The 21,343-nt window shown below is 42.2% G+C and overlaps 1 protein-coding gene and 1 long non-coding RNA gene across 3 annotated transcripts; one reads left to right on the forward strand and one right to left on the reverse strand.

The window, feature by feature from the left end:
• Positions 1 to 2,726: 2,726 nt before the first annotated feature.
• Positions 2,727 to 21,147, reverse strand: map3k3 (mitogen-activated protein kinase kinase kinase 3). Its single transcript, XM_018672128.2, is given in 18 exon segments — positions 2,727 to 6,037; positions 7,044 to 7,221; positions 7,383 to 7,512; positions 8,469 to 8,600; positions 9,757 to 9,866; positions 9,869 to 9,904; positions 10,161 to 10,322; positions 10,455 to 10,550; positions 11,012 to 11,079; positions 11,330 to 11,403; positions 11,778 to 11,911; positions 12,775 to 12,895; positions 13,085 to 13,198; positions 13,690 to 13,789; positions 14,273 to 14,313; positions 15,482 to 15,603; positions 16,138 to 16,208; positions 19,722 to 21,147. Coding segments are annotated over 17 exon segments (1,851 nt in total). The 5' UTR covers positions 16,142 to 16,208; positions 19,722 to 21,147; the 3' UTR covers positions 2,727 to 5,808.
• Positions 6,478 to 10,369, forward strand: LOC108880567 (uncharacterized). Of its 2 annotated transcripts, none has more exons than XR_007814104.1 (4): positions 6,478 to 6,604; positions 7,047 to 7,285; positions 9,771 to 9,837; positions 10,140 to 10,369. It is a non-coding gene; the product is annotated as an uncharacterized LOC108880567 (long non-coding RNA). The 2 variants fall into 2 exon arrangements; XR_001960508.2 differs by having other exon boundaries at positions 6,487 to 6,581.
• Positions 21,148 to 21,343: the final 196 nt, after the last annotated feature.

Here is a 21,343-nt window from a genome sequence, read left to right on the forward strand (position 1 = left end):
GGTCACTGAGGTAATATGTCCCGAAGATTAAACATCCACGCAGAGAGAGAGGAGACGGGTGGTGCGCACCTCTAACTCTCCTCCCTCCCTGCTGCTGGAGTCAGAGAAGGGCCAAGTCAAACAGCTGATTCATGTGTCCAACATGAGGAGACCGTCTCATTTGCGGGACTTACAAGGAAAAGAGGTATGGGGCGGAATCTTAATGCTGCTGGACCCAGACTGATCTGAGGCCAAGGCAACATGGCTGCCAGCTAAGTTTGACTGAGTAATACTCAACACTCGCTTTGTGCTCTGGCATTTTTACACCCAGAATCCCCAGTGCGAACCTCTCAGCTACCATCCTTCAACCCAGCTGAATGTACATGGCAACATACCAAACTGAATCCTGACCAACGAGCTGGAAATACTGTCTCAGCTCCACCTTCATCAAGGATGTGTTTCCCAGTATAAATTAAATGAGGAGAAGGCCTTAACATTGACTTACTGAAACACCTCTCAAACGTTAGGTTACCTCTGAGGCCTGCACTTAATTAAACAAGGTTCATTTCAACCACCTGTGTTCGTCCTCGCTAGTGAGAGTGTCAACACATTGCACTATTGGAGGAGTAAACACAGACAAAACAATGGAAGCAGAAAAGAGAACAACTTCACAGAAAAGTGATGCCAAAAACCTTTAAGTGATCAACAGCTGGAGAGAAAGTGTTGCAGGTTTTTGTCTTTGACACACACATGATAAAGTTTGGGATCCAGAATTGAAATGATTGTGTGTGTGTGTGTGTGTGTGTGATAATGGTTTTCAGAACTGTATGATTTTCTTAAAAAGAGACGTCAAGTAGAATTTGGAAGTTATTACTAGTTTGGCTGGTGGTGCTTCTTAGTCATCACCATAATCCAAATAATCCATGTGTCTCCATTAAAAAACAATGAAGTCACATGGATCAAGCAAATACGTTTGTTTTCAGCAAATATCTGAGAACACGTGTCGACATGCAGCACATTTAAGTCCTCAATTATTGCTATCTTGATCCAGGATACTAGATCAAAATTGGGCTATTCAAAATTTATTATTCAAAATTTTATTAAAATCCATTCCTGTACTGTTTTGACTTTAATGGTCCACTTAAACAGGTGTTTTCACTTATTGGCCTGATTAGACCTTGTGGAAGGACTGTGTGCATGTGTGATTAACATCCATCTGACTCACTGATCAGTATTATTGCACCTGTTAGCGTGAGAGAAGCTGCTCTATATTTTTGATTTTTTGCTTGTTTAACAGTTTAGTTTTGTTAGTTTTACTTACTAAAGGATAGGAATACTTCTTCTATCACAGGTGCCGACTTTCTGGATCTTTCAGGTGAGAGGCATCACAGGTACAAACAACACGGCTGAGTGCTTGGTACTGAAGCAGCAAGGCCTCATGGGAATGGCCTGTGATGAAAATCAGGGGGGCTTAACTGGGACAGACAGACCGGCTATATGACTCAGCACCACCAGGTCCAAACAGAGCGTAGCCACAAAGAGGACCAGTGGAGAGCCGGTTCAGGCCCGAAGCTCCAGTCTGCCTGTCAGCAGGAATGCTGGAGGCCCTGGATCTGCATACCACACAAACACGTCACATAATGAGCACAGCAGTCAGATACAAGCCCAGGCTGTAAACTGTTCAAACCATGTGTGTTTGATTGTCCGTACTCATACTAATGGCCATCAGACATTTAAATATGACTGATCATATGCCAGAAAATAGAAGGTATCATTAAACAAGTCATGTTAGCAGCTGTGAGGCTGCACTGAGGTGCAGAAGTGCTTTGACTTAAATGCTAACATCATCAAGCTAAGTTTTAGTTTGGCATGTTAGCATGCTAACATTTGCTAATCAGCACAGCACATCTAAAGCTGGGAGCATCATTAGCTTTGCTGGTATTTGGTTTTAATCCAAAGTACTGAACAAACTGAGGCTTTTACCAGATGATGGCGCTAGGATTAAGTTATCTGAACTCATCATGAGGGGGTGGGAGATGAATCTGTGTACCAGTTTTCATGGCAATCAACCCAAGAGCTGCCAAAACATTTCACTCTGAACCACAAATGTGAACCTGCTGGTACTGGAGGAAAAATCAGAGGGTCGCCAAAGCCAGATTCATCCTCTAGGGACCATAAGTATGTGTGCTGAAAAATGGTGGACCAACAAACCTACTCACATCTTTCCATTACGACATAAAAAAACTATTTTTAAAAATGTTTTTCATTGTAAAATCCTCAGTTCTTATAGCCCACTATAACCATTTAGTTATCAGTCTTTACCTTCTCCTTGTTTACAGTGAAAAAAGAAGGCAAGCTAGAATTAATCAATTCATTGAGGCAGCAAAAAACAAACCTGTCAAAAGCAATGCATCTCTGTGTCACACCATTTCCAGAAAAAGGCCCTTTGTTCCACACAATTTGTTTTCCCATCTCACAGCCAGACACGGTTGCCGAAATCTCTCCTTCCTGTGTCTGCCTCCTGTTTTTCGTCATGAGAAGAGCGAGAGAGCAAAAAGAGAGGAGGAAACAAAACGACAGAGAAAGAGAGAGAGAGAGAGAGAGAGAAAAACTGAGTGCATCAATCAAGTAGCTTCCTACTGCCAACAATGAGCTCAGTCTGCTGTGTCCTTTCATTTACTGGACTCACTGAGTCTGGACAAACCACAACTGTCCTCCTACGCATGTAAACAAAAAACAATGTAGCATGATTTTGAAAAACAATTTATTTGTTTTGGAGAGAGGCCATGACATGTATGTATATATATAATATATTTATATATATAAACACTGTCATCAAACATACTATTCTTTTCTTGCTGTAAAATAAATCTGATACATTAGACTTTGCACTGCAAGTCCTGTCATGATACATAATCATACATTTACATATATAGATTTCTAACAACTAGTTTGTATTCATTTGCTTATCCCAGGGCCCTTTTTCTTAGAACCACATCTTTTTCAACACTGAACGTATTTTAGCTGCCTTTAGCGATTAGCAGCTCCACAGAAATATTTTCATATTAGCGTTAAGGCAGCAGCAAGCCCTTTGCCCTGAAAATCATTTTAATACTAGACTCGTTGTCTGAACCCTGGGATAAACAAAGTCGTCATCTGGGTTGAACAGCGAACTCTGACATCCAGCACTGGCTCCAATCCTGCTCGTCTTTGGCTCACACACACACCCCTTAATTGCGTTTTAATAACACTGAGATCACACAAAAATATTCCCAGCAGTTTCTTTTGTAAATTAAGCCTTTAAAGGCCTCATTCATGAGACCTCATAGATGGTACAAAGTACTACGGCCAAATGATGCAAAGTTTCCAAAACCTGTCAGGTAATACTGTCATCTGAACGTATAGCTAAGGATGTGTGGAAAGTTTTTTTGAGCTGGAACAAGAGCCAGGCTCCCAGAGTTCGTTTTCCATCCATTTTTCATTTATAAACCCCAATTCTGTAATGTCTGCAAAACCAGCTGCTTTCAATGATTTACTTTTTTTAACGACACTATGTCCTGAAAGTATCATTAGATTTGACACAGTCTAAATATAAAAAATATATTTATACATATATATTTGCTTATAAAATCTAATTGGAATGGACATGGGGATATAAATAAAAGTGAAACAATTTTCACATTTGAAGTTTAAAAAAAAAAAAAATCTAATTTGGTAAAGAGCACAAAAACCCCCACAACATTCATTTTAGATAAAAGTGCATCTGATTTAAAATTGATCCTTAAGCTAAGGCTTCTCAGTCAGGGATTTCTGGGCCAGACACACATGGACACTGTGATCTAAAGCGAAGGCCATGGTAGTCACAAATTAAGGCCTTTAGTTTGTCATTTTTCTGACCATAAAAAGCACTGTCTGCTACACTCTCACTAATAACTGATACCAAGTCCATACCATAATCCTGTATCTGTCCCTTTTTGGCACTTTGTAGGCTGAGAACACCTGTGATAATGAAGAGAAAGAGAGCAAGGTGGCAGGCAGAGGGAGAAGTCACACTGAGGCGACAGATAGAACAAGACTGGGAAGAGTTTAAAACGAAAAACTCTTAAAAGGAAACATTCACACTGAGCTCCTCCTACACCGTTACATGTCATCCTCATGCTTTATACTGATTCTCTTCATTTCCTCAAATGCATTAAGGCAGAACCAGACTCAACTGGTTACTTGAAAATAGAGAGGGACAGTAATAATGACACTGGAGGGAGAAAGATTAAGAGTCATATCTCTGACTTCAAATCAGGTATTGTAGCTGCAGCCCCCAGTCTGTGCCTCTCGTTTAATACTACTGCATCCAAGTCACAGAGCTGAGAATTAGTTTCTTTGAAAAATAAATTCCTGACTGTTTTTTTATTTATTTAGAAGGTTCACTGCTCTGAGGTATTTCCACAGTCCTCAAAAACTCCTCTAACCATCTGGATCAAAACATATTGTGTTTGCTGCACAATGAGAAGGATTCTAACCTGTTTTCCAGGTCCGCAGCTAGAAATGACACGTTTTTATTTATACAATTATCATCAGTTATATTTGTCTATACTGATGTTACTTTGAATTAGAATTTTCTTATGTTAATATTTTCCTTGTGATGTATAGAAAGAGCGAGGACATATGTCATTTCTCGCTACTGAGAAAGGAAAAACAGTTGCAACTTGTGAAACGTGTTGAAATATTTTTTCATCCAGGTGGTTGGTCATATTCAATTCAAGTGTTTTTAAACAATCTGAGTTTGTCAAAGATGACTGAGTAAAGACTTTTCAGAGAAACAAATGCTTAGATCTGTGACTTGAATGGTGATACTCCACACGAGAGCCACAGGCTGGAGCGAGCAGCTGCAGTGCATCATGGTCTATTGAGGCTGATGACAGTGGAGAAATTTGTGTATTTGGTACTTGTAATAAATTTCTGATTGCTAAGATATGCTAAACGATGTCTACTGTCTTCTACCAAAACATGCCTTAGCTTATTCACTACTGTTGGTTTCAATAGCTGAACATGATTTTGTTCCAGTGTAGCTACTCTACACATATCTCCATCTGTGTTTTACTGAATCCACACAGTGATGTAGCCAGCAATGCAAAGTGCATCACAAATAGCTTAAACAGCTTTGAACAGAGTTATAACTGGGGTGGAGTTTTCTTTGTTCCCGAGTGGGAACAGAAACAGGAAGTAGTTGCAAGTTGCCAAAGTTGGGAAAAAAGAGAACAACCTGTCCAATTGACACTGTGGTACACCAGCAGCGTTTACCATCCGCTGGGCAAACTTTGAGCTTTAGGCCTGCTGTAGCTTTAAAATGGTGCTCAGCTAAATATTTAAAAGTCAAACACTTGGGGCTTCCTGGCATTTCTCATAACTGCCCAACAAGTGAATGTAAACACAGGAGTTTATGAAGACACAACTGGTACATGAGCTATGACTCAATAATGCTGAAACTGGAGTGCGAGCATCTGCATGTTTGTATCTGACAAAGATCAACTCCCCACCAGAAACTTAATCTGTGTTTTGTTTCCCCCTGGTGGTGACGTCTGTATGAGCATGTACTTGCATTGGTTTTCAAGGCATTGTGTTGACTGCAGCTGTCTCCTTTGGATTTGTGAGAAAGGACACTGACTCTTGTTTGAAGCATCTGCATGGTGGCAGAGGCTCAGTGGGTTTAACACTGACATCCAGGCCAGGTCCACGTCTGGTCTCCTGTCATGAGTGGGTTTCAAGGAAGCTACAGATACTGCTGAGGCTACTGTGCTACTCTCTGGTTCAAGTTCAGAAACCAGGCAGGTTTCAGCACAGGATCTGGGAGAAGGGGTGTCTGAGCAGTTCCTCAGCACTCGGCCTGTGTTTGGCCTCCACAAAGATGCAGCGGATAAAGTCCCGTGCTTGGTCGGAGGTGTGCGAGGGCAGCAGTGGGTTGGTGGGCTGGGTGGCGATCTTGAATATGGCTGCCATGGCCTCGTATTCAGCCCATGGAGGCTTTTCTGTCAACATCTCCACCACTGTACAACCAAGGCTCCTGGAAAACATGCATGATTAGTCTTGTTTCATGTTAGGTCACATAACAAGCTGAAACAAATGCCACATATTAAGTCTCAGTTACTCAACGCTAAAGCTTTGAAGGAATGTTTTGAGTGGAAACTTTCACGCTTGCCGTCTGCAGAGGGCCTCCTCCACCTGTTTGGGAGGTACATACAAGCCCTCCTGGGAGCATTACTCCCCCTTCAAGCACCAGGCTGAGAACCTGGAACATACCAACCTCTGTTACGACCTGCCTGACTGGCCTTCAGCCAATCACATCACTCGCCTGATGGGTCACCACCCAATCAGATTGCAAAAGGGAATATTGTCTGCCCTGTGTGTGGGAGTGTGGTAGGATCTGGGATACATACAGCAGACTCCACACTTTATTAAAAAGGTTTTTTCTTTTTAAGAGCACTGTGCTTCTGTCACCCTAAGTAGTAAGGTAAGTTGTTATTTTTTCCTCTATAACATTCACATGTCTCGACCTGTCAGCCCCTGGTGACTTGGCAACGTATTCGGAATGATCTTGTTGAATGAAGGTATTTCTACCAAGTCAGTACATGTACGTAACCTCTGAGCTAATATTACTGAGAGATGTAAAGCATTTGGTAAAAACACACTTAAATTCTTTTACGTTTCCATTAAAATGTTGCTTATACTCAGAGTGTATGTGTTTGTGCATGTTTGCAGCATTAGCAGGTGTCATATTCCCTTGCAGGAACAACAGTACCTGTGGTAGTTAATTTCTGAATCCAATTAAGAATCTAGATTTATAAGTCTAAAGGAACAGTGTACATTTACATCCTTTAATGTTAATATGTTCTAGTTTTACATTTGTAAAATCTGCACCACAGCTTCAACTTGTATCCTTCCTGGTAGATGTCCTAGCAGCAATTTCAATTTAGTGACAACTAATACAGGTCAAGCAGGATATCGATCCAGTTGTTTGATGAACTGGGATCAAACTTTAATTTAAGATGCTGTGTATCTCCTGGCCTTACCAGACATCAGCCTTCCTGCCGTAGCCCTCTCCACTGATCACCTCCGGGCTCATCCAGTAGGGGGTGCCGGTCACTGAGCGGATGCCGGTGCCAGACATACAGATGGTCTGAAGCCTCTTGCTGGCACCGAAATCTCCAAGCTTCACGTTGCCTGCTGAATCCCGCAGGATGTTGGCACCTGAGAGCCAGAGTTGACACAGAACAGATAAATATTTTATCCCACCAATCATCTTCCACACGTGGTAAGACCCAAACATCTAAATATTAAAATGCTGTCTAAACATTTATCCACTGTTTAAACAGTGTAATGCTCAGGGCTCTGTAGTTAAACAGGATTACCTTTGATGTCCCTGTGTACGATCATGTTGCTGTGTAGATAGGACATGCCCTCCAGGATCTGTCTTGTGTACTTCCGGGTCACGTTTTCTGTCAGGGCCCCGTATGCCTTCAGCTGGTCCTTAACTGAACCCTGATAGAAAGAAAGAACATGTATCACCTTCTACTGCTTTAAGACATGAGTGCAGAAACAGACAAACTGTGAATACAGGCGCTCATGAAGACCACCAACCTACTCTATCACCAAAGCTGTGAGCCAAAGACGCAGGGAGTGAAGCAGCCAGCCTGAAACCTGGCACCTGAAACACGTCTGTGATGCATTCAAAGCCTGGGGAATTTGATTGGACTTTCTGACTAAATAATCCCGGAAACTAAGTAGTCCTGGGAACTAAACTAAACAACTAATTTCCACCACAGCTGAAGAGCTGCAGTGATTAGCCAACATTAGAAGATAAAATGCCAGAGGGGCAGAGATACAGTAGCAATGATCTGCTCAATGATGAGTAATTCACAGAGTCTTGGAAAACTAGCTGACTACTGGCCGAAAGCACAACAAAGTGCTGAGTCTTTTTTTCTGGTTCTTTTTCAGTTTCAGTGCATAACTCCCATGAACTGTTTATGTTGCTAGTTTTTAGACAAGCATGGAAGTTGGCTACACATTGTAACTATGGCCCAGGAACTGAACTATAACAAGCTCCTGTGAAATTCTTCAGTTCCTAAAATTGTTCCTAGAACAACAGTTCCTGCTGTTGAAAGGCGCCATAAGTATTTCTCTTGTTAAAGACTGAGGAATCATTTCAGGGAGAACACAGGAAACATGTCCCAACCACTAAAATTCTTTGTATCATCAACTTAATATCATTTCAAAATGTTAAGTCATGGGAATTGATTCTTGTCCTTTGTTTGCTTTCTTTCATTCTTTTTGTGTGACTGGTGCAGTTACCCTTGTCTTGCATCATAACATTAAATACAATGTGATGGAACACGAAGACTGAGGTTAGGGAATTGATCTCTGGTGTTCGACTTGAGGAAACAATCATTGTTCTGAGCTGTGGTTGAACATACGACATGAAAGTTGCTCAGACTCACCCCCGGCATGTACTCCATGAAAATAGTGAGGGTCTTCTCATTGTGATCCCTCAGACAGCCGTAGTACTGAACGATGCGCTCGTGATGCAGATTTTTCAGCAACTGGATTTCACACTCTAAAGCACTGACCTCCTGCATAGAAACAATGACATGGTGGGAAATTACACACTGAAGATTCAAACAGCAAAAGCTGTCATGTCTGAACAGCGCATCTTTGTTCATTTACTGTTTTCATTTGCAAAACAAAATGCATTTTTCAGATATGTCTCATCCCTGCAGGCTCTCTCATATCTGTTACCACTGATGACAAACAAATGTAACCATAAACACAGGGATAGATGACAAACAGTCATTTATGACGGCATGTGGAGTCAGCCAAAAGTGAAACCTGAAGTAGAGAGTAAATAAAAGCCAACAGTACAGTTCCCTAAAAGAAGTTCCTGTGTTTACTTCAGAAAATGAGGCCACAACAGAGAGAGAGGGAAGTCAGAGACACACAAAGTAATCCCAAAGTCCCAAAACAGAAGCTGGTTTAATAGAGACAACAACTGATTCCCATCTGCTACAAGTTGGGGGGAGGGAGAGAGGTTGTGTGGGGGGGTGATGAAGGGCCAAGGCAACGCTGACCTGTCACCCTCCACCACCACCACAACACTCGGCTCCTCTCAGATACAGGAAGTGACAGTGCATGTTTTCTCTGTGGCAGACAGGAAAAGACATTAAAATGGGGAAGAGGGGGGTGGAGGGATTTGATACATTCCACTTCTTGAGTTCTTGAATTTTTTTCCCTGAACATTGATTATTTTGTTTCTGTGTCAGGGGATAAAATAAAGCTGGGTGGCTTAACTCCTGATGTTTTTAAGACGGTTCATTCATTAATCCCATGCTCAGTCAGTTATGCTAACTACCTGCATTCCAGCATAATGACCTGAACAGACTAACAAACACAACATATGAGGTCATTCTTGGTGGAGCAGGTGCAGACTTGTGATTTGTTATTAATCAACAAACTAAGGTTTAATATTTTACTGTAATGTTTTGAGACATGAGTTCCACTGTCAAAACAAAGAGGGGATGAGGGAATGTAATTTCCGGACAATAAGATATGAACTTTGTGCAAGTGGTGGTAGCAGAAATATCTACATGGAATGTCACCGACAACAACAAATATTTTCAACAGTATCAGGAAGAGAAGCGAAGGAATCACAAAGAGAAAGTGAGCATGCTGTCACTGTGAAAACAAGGATAAATGAACTATCCATGTATTGGTAGCTAACATGTGTCTCACCTTGCTGGTCTCAGGACTGTCAGGATCAAACTGGACTTGCTTGGCGGCCAGCTCTCTCCCTGTATCCACATCGTAACACAGGTAAACCTGTCCAAACGCTCCCTGGCCAGAAGCTTCCCCCGCCGCCACGTCACTGGAGCGCTGGGTGCTGGAGGAAAAAAAAAACAAAAAACACACACACGCAACTGTTAATGTTTTTCATTAAACATACAATAATATGCCTTACACATCACAGAGAAGTGTAACATGAAAAAGTCAAATTCCATACTGCTTCAATGCACTATTTATACTGTTTTTACCCTGCAACACATCATCTGTTTATCTTTTAAGAATTCATGTCATCCTAAAAGATGATGTGATTTTTCTAAAAAACATTTTCACAGTTCAGCTAAATCACCACTCACACTTATGGGCAACAGAACGGTCCTGAGGACGGAGCCTTCCCTGGGCATCGACGAGCTGCCAGCTGCCCAGACTCTCCTCGCTGCCATTGAGCGACCGACGTGAAGGCACGAGAGTGAACAGGTTCCCCTGGGGGCGACGAATCCGAGGAAATGTTCGACGACCTGAGGGAGATCGAGAGAGAAGTTGGTTGGCGGTTAATCACATGATGAACAGGAGAGATTACAGGAGGAAATACCACAGAGGGAGAGAGCAGAAGAGACGAGGTACAGAGTGGATAAATGGAGAAATCCTACCTTCACTGTGGTCCTTATGATGCAGGGAGACGTGGTACCTACGAGGATAGGTGCCTCCCTTTCCTGCTACCCTGTCATAAACATGATTCTCCCTGTCTGAAAGCAAATATGAAAAAGTCATAGGTCAGCAGGATTACAACAGGATTATTTCAACCACAGTTTGCACAGTGAATCACTCAGCATTCATGTGAGCTACTTTACTTACAGCTTACTAATACTCTTCACATAAGCTTTTAGCTGACTAACACTATTTGTCTGAGGTCACTAACAAGCAAACATTAATCTTTATTAAATCAGTTATGTTATACCCTCAACCTTTTAAAGACATATTATTCATGCTTATGGTTGACATCAGTGCTTGGTTTGCTGTGAACATGAACCGTAATTCCTGTCCCAGCATGGTGTTTTTGTGGTTTTAAAGAAACCTGAAAGTGCTATCACAATACTTTATCTCATAAGATGTGAGTGTGCTGCATTAACAGAATATTCCTGCATTATAATCGAGAAAGTTAAAGGAAGGAGCTGTGGTGAAGATCTTTTCTTGTAGCTGCTCTTACCTGAGCACTCCTGGCGATTATCAGGGTAACTTTTGGCTCTGTGCATACGCGACTTCCTCAATGAGGGGCTGTGAGAGAAGGAGGAAGGAAGAAAGAAGTGTGAGATATGAGAGGATTTCCAAAGTAAAACAGTCATTTCCGTAGAACGTATTTGGGTATTTACGCAGAACTGGTCATTTTTATTTCACTTTACAAAATGAAAATAAACATAAATTATAAAGATGTGATGGAAAAATAATAAAACATTGAATGAGTTGTGAGTTCCTGTGCACAGGCAGTTTTAAGTATTAATCCTAGCAGGCAGGGTTTGCTCCTCACCTGTCTGAGTTGCTGTCCAGAGACTGACAGCTTCCAGAGACAGAGTTCTCTGCACTGCTCCAGGGATCCAGCACCTGTACCCGGCACAATGGAAAATGAAGGGTGCATGCATGTGTGCTTTGTTTACACAGGTTTCAGAAAGAAGAATCCATCCTAAAATTTATATTTGGGAACTTTGAGAGGCTTTATTCTAAAACAGCTCCACTAATTCAGCATCTTCATAGCCCTTATCATTCCTTCACAAAAATGTAACTAATATCTCTGAAAAATCAGCCAAGATACTAAGAGTCTATAAAACAACTTCAGCAATCAGATTAAGTCTTGATTCAAGCTGTTGACGCTGAGTTGTTTACTGTGAACAAATCTTAATAGTCTGAGATCATAAACACAGCACATGAATTCTTTTTTAAGGTGGATTTTCCCCATTAATTGTGAAGCTATGACTCACACACTGATCGCTGGTCTCGGGGATGAACTCCCCCTCACTGTTTATGCTGGTGTATGAACCTTGGCGGGCGATCCTCTGCTGGCGCTCAGGCACATAGCCAGGAGGCGGTGAGCTACGCCCTGTGTTCTGAGAACCTGGGATTAGACAGCAGTTATGAGCATAAAGGAAAAGATTAGATATATGAAAAATAAGAATTTAAAACAATATTTGGACTTTACAGGCCTGAGGACTGAAAAGTGTATGAGAATGTCAGCAACTATGTACCTTGAGTACATCAGGTGATTACATTATATTGTGGGAAAAACTGCTTTGCATAATTCTTTAAACCAGTAACCTGTTCCATCATTGAGATTTATTTTCTATTTTCCAGGGAGTACAGGCAGCACAAAAGCGAGTAGTAACATTTGTGACAAGGTTCTCATGAAAGTCAGAAAAGTAAAAAAATTCAGAAATGTGCTCTCTCCCTCCAGTGGCATAAATATAAAGAAAACAGCAAAATGCTGATCGCTGCCATTCTGACAGAAAGGAGGAACAGCTGGGAACTGGTTTTTGTGTTTATTGCCTGCTGCTGTCATAAAGTCCAGATCTCAAGCCCTCATGCAGCCACTTTAAACCCCCCTGCTCCAGGGGGAAAAAAAGATCCTAAACCAGGCCACTGGTCCACCACACTAATAGAACGCCATAATCTGATTGGCTGCTGTCCAGCAGGCATCGTCTAGTGATGGTGAACAGGAAAAGGAAGAGGACCCATTGCTAGAAGGGGAAGCCAAAGAAAGAACAGCCAGAGAGAGCGAAGGCGACCGAGAGGGAAACTGAGGTAGTAAAAAAGAAGCAGCAAAGGCACAATGACATGACAGCTATCCATAAATGAATATTTACAAAATGTTGAGCCTTCTAGGAGAATTAACATGTTACTTCTCTTCCTCTGAATCAGTGTGAGTCAGGTTGTGGCAGATAAGATTAGAGATGACTTTGAATGGCAGTTTAGGATATGTACCTGTTGATAGGTGGCGTCCTCTGGGCTCGGCGGATTGGTACACCGTGCTAACGTCTCCAGTGGACTGAGAGGACTTGATCCTCACCTGTTTACACGGCACATGGTGGGAGGGGGAGGAGGCCTGCAGTCAGGGACAGGAGGGGAGGACAGGAGGTTTAAACACGACCACAACACATAATGTAATAATGTAATGTAAATGAATGAGGAACCTTGATTTTTCACAACATGGCTCTGTGATGAAGAAATGGCAGTGGTGCAATGGTACACTATAATTGCACGCCCTGTATGCGTGTGTGTGTGTGTGTCTCACATTGCTGTGCTCCTGAGTGAGCAGCAGGATCTTGATGCTCTTCATGTTGGAGCTTCGGTCCAGCAGGTCGATTGCTTTGTCCAAGTCATCCTGACCTCGCAGAGGGATGGACAACTGCCAGCATTCAAAACAAACACATTAACACTCACAGAAAAACAACAAGGCATGTGAACAAACACATACCAAGATTCACAAAGATACTAAGGCTGCACAAATGTTGAGACGATAAATTAAACACAGTATATATATGCAGATGTGTACAACAATAAAGAACAATTTGGACACATATACAAGGACACACAAACAGACATATTCAGACAAAAAATGTTATTTTCATATCTGATTAATCAAGCAAAAATACCAAATATTCCCTGATTCCAGCTTCTCAAATTGTCCTAATCTTTGTCTTTGTTTATCACTATATTTCATCTCAGAGGATAAATAATTAATTAAATGAGAAAATGTGAATTTAAAAGAAACAATAAACAACATGTTTGCACACATAAATAATAAACACTCAGCGTCTAAGACAGAGTTTGAGTGAGAGAGAGGTGAATGAGAGGGGAGAGGTGAGTGGTTAAACAGTACAAGAGTCTCCACTTTACCTCATTGTTCATATAATGCAGGTCTAACTGCTGCCCAAAGACACTCTTAACTTTCTGCTGGATTTCCTCGAACTGCACAGGCCGTCCAAACATCAGGATCCTTCACATGAAAAAAATATATATCAAGAAATCACACAGACGAGAGAGAGAGAGAGAGAGAGTTGAGAGATTTGTATCAGCTGCTAAGGAAACTGCTTTTGAGTTACACGCACATGTGCAAGCAAAACACGCACATGCTGCTGTTTTTAGTGAGTGCAGATTCTTCTAAGTACACCTTGCATTTTTGTGGTTTGTACTGGCAGCCACAGAATAACCACAGTCCTTTCCTCTATATTCTCCAGCTCACATACCAGTCTGAATTAAGTTCTGGAGTGTGTGTTTGACTCTCTTTCTCATGAACTGGAACATGTGACAAGCATGTGAGTGAGTGTGTTTATGTCTGTATGCGGGGATGTTTACGCTCTGTCTCACTTGCATATGGATGTATGTAGAGCATCTACACACACACACACACACACACACACACACACACACACACACACACACATAACATGCATGTAAATAAAACCAAAAGCAAACTCACCTTCTCTCTCCTGAGAATTCAAACTTTATCCTGACATCATCCTGCGGGAAAACAGAAACAGGAAGGTCAAGGAGCGGACAAAGGAGGTCATCTGAGGTCATCGCGTAAGAAACTGTGCTGCTATTTTAACTAGTACAGCACACGCTGTGACTTATGTTCACTGCAAACATAACCGTCAGATATGTGATCTTTCCAGAAGAATACAACTCAAATAGTTTGGCTTTTGGAAGCTGCAGAACTTGCACATGTTATGTCTTCACCTATAGGTCTTACACAAGGATAGTTTGCTGGAAAGAAATGTCACTTTGTACTTTTTTCATTGCTTCATCATTTATGAAAACCCACTTCCACTCATAACAAACGCAAAGTTTTTGAGCTAGGAAAATGGTGGAGACCCAGGGGGACAATCGCTGGTTTTAAGCAAATACTACCCTGCCTGCACTGGTTATTCTCGGCAGCTGCAGCTCAGTGATAGTGGTAAAATGCGAGGGTGGGTGGGCTACTGGCCACCTTTCCACACAAGCAGAATATATTTTTAGAGAAGTAATTTTAAATGACTGGAATTAATCGATTTCAGATGTATGAGCCCCATAGCTGTGGGTGGCTACTTGAGAAATTCATCTGTCATTATGCTAAATTAGCCTACTGTGTGGGCCAGGGGAAATACTATAAGGCGATGAGAATATACCTGAATGGATCATAGGGTGATACCCCTGGTATTTTATTACAGCATTTGTACATAAATAAATTCTATGGCCAACACACCCATCGTCTTGAGGATAAAAGAACAGTTTGCCAGCATTTCAGCGTCATTCATGCTGGATACAGCTTAAAGGCTGCTGAATTTCAGAGCAAATCTCACCCTGTGTGTTTAGTTTTCCCGCACAGTGATGCAACTGTGTGTTAATGAACAGTTGAAAATTCATGCTGTGGACAGTATTTGTTCTACTGTCCTGCTAGAGCTTCCTCTTAACTATGTAGGACTTACACATAACTTTATTAAGGTTTTTATTTTGACAGTCAGCAGACACTGCTGAGGGACACTTTCACTAATACATGGTTGTTTATGGAGAGACATTTGTGGGGTTGAGAGCTTTGGATTTCAGGGTCTCAGCTTTATTTTCCAAACCATCCGCAGGCTTAGTCTTCTGTAAATCTGAAGGATCCGTGCTTTCTTTAGAGCCAAATTGGGATGCACTGACACTGTACCTGTCTGTTGGTCTGAGCCGGTGTCTTGGGTTTGCTGTTGTCATACGACAGCACAGGCTGGCGCCGCGTCATCTGGAGGGCAACCAGGTCCTTCATTATAGAGTGGAGAGCCTGCCTCTCATCTGGAGAGGATAATGGGTTGGGTAAAATACACAATTAGAGTGCAGATTGGAAAATGGATGGTCTGAGAGCGTATGTATGACAGAAAGAGAGAGAGATACGAGCCCTTAGCACTTGGCTCTACTCTGAAAGGTGTGTGGAGACAATTAGTCCGTCATATTTAACTACAGCCATATTGAGACTATCCTATGACATGGTATTAGAGCCAGGGACTGCAGTGTTTTTGATATTCCTATTCCCATGTTTGATTTCGGGGCAAGCTCTGCCTTGGTTGGACTAACTCACGAAGAGAAAATATTCTCCTTGTGTAGCTTGGACAGACATCATACAGCCCCGGGGCAGCGGAGAGAACCAGACCCCCATCTCCATGACACTGAAAACCAATCCTTCACCCGGCAGCGTCTGGAGCAGCAGCTCGCACAGGCTTTGGCCTTAGGGATAGTGTTTGGTGTGAGTCTGTGTGTCTGTTTTTATCTCATGCTGTGAGGAAACCACACACTAAACGTCTGCCTAACATCAGAATTTAGAAGACTTACTCATTGTGGCGATGTTTGTGTACGTGATCTACGAGTCAGTCTCCAGAAACGTGTCCCTGCTGTGCCACAACCTGTGGTGATAAAAACAGAAATTATTAGTAAAAAGTTTGTGATAACTGAGGTCGGTATTGCTCTTGTTAATATTTCATTGCTTAGAGACACAGCATAACAATATGACTCTGTGAGTCAGACAGGAGATGACATATGACCACGGTTATCAGCCAGTCTCACAAAAGTATGTAAGTGAAGTTTATTTGTATAGCACGTTTCAAGACAGAGCAGTCACAAAGTGCTTCACAGTAGGAACATTTAAAGACGACACCATAAAAACATAAAAGGAGACATAAATAGGCAAACATAATAAACATACACACAAGGCACTACTCAAATGCTTTTCTAAAGAAGTATGTTTTTAGCTGCCTTTTAAAGGATGCCATGGAGTCGACAGTGTGAAGTGTGGGTGGCAGCTTGTTCCACAGCTTAGGAGCTACAGTTTGGAAGGCACAGTCACCCTTAGTTTTCAGACGGGTACATGGAATCATAAGAAGACCTCTGTCTGAGGACCTAAGAGCCCGGCTCGTGGTATAGGGGTGGAGTAATTCAGTAATTCGGTGCCTCACCCCGTAAAGGGCATAAAAGAGAAAACCAAAATCAAAATTTTAAACTGAAATCTAAACTTGACAGGAAGCCGGTGCAAACGCTTCAAAAGTGGGGTGATTTCTGAGCACGAGTTAGAAGCCTCGCAGCAGTGATTTGTACAGATTGGAGGCGATTAATTGACTTTTTATTCAGACAAGAAAACAGTGCATTACAATAATCCAAAACTGATCCGAATCCTAAAACTGCTGATGATCTGACCTAGTGGTAAAATGTACAATGAAAATAAGAGGACTTAACACAGATCCTTGTGGAACACCACATGATAAAACAGTGACAGCTGATAAAAAAGTGCCTGCTGAGACCAAAAATGTTCTGTCAGAGAGGGATGAGGTGAATCTTCATCATCTGCACTTCAAGAGTTAAAAGAAGAGGCATTCACCGACTGACAGGGGAAGGCATTCTTGAAAATGACAGCAAGTCCGCCTCCACATCCATGCTAGACCCTCAGCCCATAAAACATCACCTTAGCAGTAAACATCAGAAAACTGAAGTTTGGCATGGCACAGTAGCTGTCCTGTACCCTTGTAATATGGTATCTCAGTGATCAAATTACACATTAAAATATTTTAATGTGATGCTAAACAGAGAACCTCATTTTCATTTAATGCACAAGCCTTTTGTCTTTGATTACATGCAGGCCTGTAAAAAAAACATACCCTAAACTTGCAGAACACAGACAGAGAGGTTTTTCTGACTGAAAGCCTGAGTGAATGAGAAAGTGTGCAGTGCATGTGAGAATGTGTGTTGTGTGTTTTGCCCATGAGAAAGAATGACAATTGGAAACGGCTGAAACTCAGAGCTACACTGGCACGGTTCATATGGGAAGAATGTTTTTTACGGGGAGTTTTCTGCCATTTTAAATATCTAGCAGCTTTATACTTCTCTGATTGCACGAGCTACAGAAACCTAACTCGGCTGTGTTCTAACTCCATTGTTGATGTTAACAGGGCAATATTATCTGCCTAGTTCAAGGCGTCAACAGCATTATAAACTGAGGCATTTCCTTCAATGGAGAGGGTTTCCCCCAGATTTGTACCAATAAACCAAAACTAAACTAATTCAACAAAGACAAACACAACAGGACATGAGTTCTTGTGACTTTCAGGTCCTTAAACACAAACTTAGTTCTTGAAAATACACTAGATTATGACCAATATTACTTGGTAAAGCAGATGACTTACTTTCGAAATGAAAAGACAATCACTCATCAAATCAGACACTTGATTGAGTAAACTGCCTCTACCAGGGATGCACTCGTTGGACTGTCTAAGTAACACTGCTGAGGCCAACTATGTCACTTATAAACAAGATTAGGTTCTTGCAGGAATTACTATTCAATAATTTACAGCTCTTCTGTGCATAAAATCGGGCAGCATCACCACCTGAGACAACCCACTGACTCTGTGGATTTCTGGGTAATAATCACCCACAGGAATGTCGGGCACGTCCGTCTGTGGTCGGCAGAGCGTTGCCACGTTGCTTTCAAGCTTCCGCCACTCTCATGTTCCCCTGCCAACAGAGTAGATGCCAAAGACTCTTGTCCTTCAACCCTGCGAACTTCATGCTTATGGCATTTTATCCCCTGTTGCATAGCATGGGGTTTATGAGGTGTGCAATTCCTCCACTAGCTGCATGGATGTACTGTTCAGGTGACATAACAGACAGAACCATTACGTCCTCTCTACTAACAAAATGTTCTCCAGTACCCTGGGTGCTGGACCAGCTCAAGTTGTGCACCTTAAGGGGTCCCTGCAGGCAACAACACAACAACTAACCCCCCATGGCCAATCCCCCTGCTACCCTCTTCTCTCTCCTGCCTCTCCTGATTTTAATTACCTCCCAAGCGGAATGTGGGGAATTCAATGGAGAAGAAGGCCGCACTCTACCAGTCCAGTCAGCTGTGCCCACTTTATTTTCCTTGTATCACATTTCCAGGACTAGCAGGATTTACATGGATTTTCCTCCCCCCTCTCTTCTCTGTCTGCTTTGAGAGGTGTTTAGTCTGAGGCTGTTTTTCCCAGCCACAGTCCTCACTCTGTCTCTGGCCAGTGATGCATCTGGACTCAGGGCTTCACAGCAAAATCCCCTGGCCTGACATCTCTCCTGTTTCAGGTGCACATGTGCTTTGGATTCAGGGTAACCCACCACATTTAAATATTATTGCTAGTGCTTGCCTTGACTAAAGTTTCACATATGCTTTGTAGTGTTTAAACACATACAGCTACATTTAAATATAAATTTCTAAAGACAGGATTATGTTCAAGTTCAGTTTTTGAAATGCTGCTTATTCTGAATGTACAGATAACAATATGTAGAAGTCAAAGAAAAGTTAATAAAGATAAAAGAGAATGTGGACCATCTGTGACCCATACCTCAATCCGTTCTATTCAAATCTGACCATTCTGAGGCCAACAAAAATAAATGAAGGATCCAGTATTTCTCCATCTGAGTTATACAATCAGTTAGCAGTTTATTAGGGACACCAAGGTAAAACTAATGCAGTCTAATACAACTGTTGTTTAGTTTAGTTCACATTGAAACTGCTTTAGAGGTGTTGATTCTATTTTAAAGTCATTCTTGTGTTTCTATTATTTTGATCACCACATTTACATCAGTGACAACAGGTTAATGACAGAAATACCTCTCTCAGCTCAACAGCACCACAGACAACATCCTCGAGAATAAACATACAGATGGACCAACACCTCTCCATAACAATTTAGGTAGATCTTTATGTTGGGAAACTAACTGAAAACATTTTGCATACTTTGTTTTATGAACCTGGATTAAGATCTGATCTCAGTTTTAAAAAAAATCCTAACTCCAAAAAGAAAGCTTGATTTTCCCATATGACCCGAATGTATCATCAATCACTCATCGTATACCTGTCATCCCTGTCACGTGCACAGCTCATCAACTCTCACCTGTCGCCTTAGTTTACGAGCTCGGTCAGGACAAGAGCGGGCTTGTCCCGCGTGGAGCCCGACTTCGGTCACCGATGTCTCGCGGCAGAGATGACGCAGTAGGTCCACCCGTTGCTCTCGTCCATCGGTGTCCTCAGTCAGACCGACACACCGGGGCAGTGTGTGCGTGTGCGCGAGGACGCCATGGCGGGGCTGACCCCCCCAGGTAACGGGGGCTCGTGTTCTTCAACGGAAAGTTGGAGCAAAAACACAAACCGATCTTTTCCCAGGATGTAAAAACAAACACGGTCACATCAGACAGATGTGAGTTTCACACAAAAAAGAAAATGTTCCGATGGAAAAGCCTACATCAGACTGCTCCAGCTGTGGCACAAAGACAAACTTCTGCTCCGCTGTAGCCTCGGGTCTTTGGAAAACTCAAATTTCCAAAACATTATTAGAAGTCACACTAGACGTCAGCGCTTTCAGTCCTGTGGGACACAGATTTGTATCCCATAACCGCGTTAAACATGAAAAAAAAAAACTACCAAAAAAGGTGCAACAATAACCGTATGGCCTGTATGAAATCCATTTGTGAGTAACAGGTCGCCAGAGGAAAAGACCGTACAATTTCCGTGATTTTGATGGCCTCTCTTCCTGCTAAGTTTGCAGATTTTCCCTCTCTGTGTTGCCAGGTTTGAGTCCAAAATATTCTAGGCTGGGCAGATTTGTATTTTTATGACTGCTCCGGATGCACTGCAACCTGAATTCGGATCTAAACACAATCATACATGACATGCAAAGAGGCCCATGTCTGACCTATAACAAAAGTACAGAGGAATTTGATTCAGAGAGCGACATAATGGAGTTCAGACCTGCAGAAAAAACCGACTGAAACGACACTGGCGGAGAATAATCACCAGCTGTGTATGTTTATATTATACAAATAAACTCCGTTTGATATGCGGAGCGAAGCCAAGTTGGACAAACTCCATCGATGTTTAGACTTCGCAGACTCTTAAATTACGGTTCCTGGAGCATTAACGTGAAACCCGGACTGACTTAAACGTGAAGAAAACGCAGTCTTTTCCAACGACACAGTCACAAAGTTGTCGTCCGACGTCTGTGTCTCACCACAGTCCACAACTTTCACCAACCAAAACAAAGCGAGAAATAATCTTCAACCGAATACGTCAAACTTCCTGACAGAAACATATCGCCACCGGAACCCGCTTTTATGCTTCCAACAAGTCGTGAAAACTGTGCTCCAATGCTGCATCCATGTTTCCCAAATGCTCCACTATCCGTCGTCCATACGTACGTAAGAACATGGATTTATCCCCATGGGGATTTCTCATAACTAAACTATCTAAATTAGCGCCGTGCAGCCGCGGGAACGCGCTGTTACTCGGTCGAGTTCTTTCCACGGGAGCGCGCCCAGTATTATTAGAGGGGCGGGCCAGCTGTGACGTAGGTTGGAGTCATGCTGCCTTCATAACTTTCGGAAAATCGGAATTTCAACTCTTCATCGCTGCATTTTCGTACTGCTTTTTAGCACTAAAGTCATAAAGCCATAAAGCTGTTTGAGTCCCATTAGTGGAAGTATTTCAGTGCTCTGGATTTAAAGTAATTCTTGACTGTTG

The sequence above is a fragment of the Lates calcarifer genome, linkage group LG11 (genome assembly GCF_001640805.2).
Source record: "Lates calcarifer isolate ASB-BC8 linkage group LG11, TLL_Latcal_v3, whole genome shotgun sequence".
NCBI classification, from domain to species: Eukaryota; Metazoa; Chordata; class Actinopteri; family Centropomidae; genus Lates; species Lates calcarifer.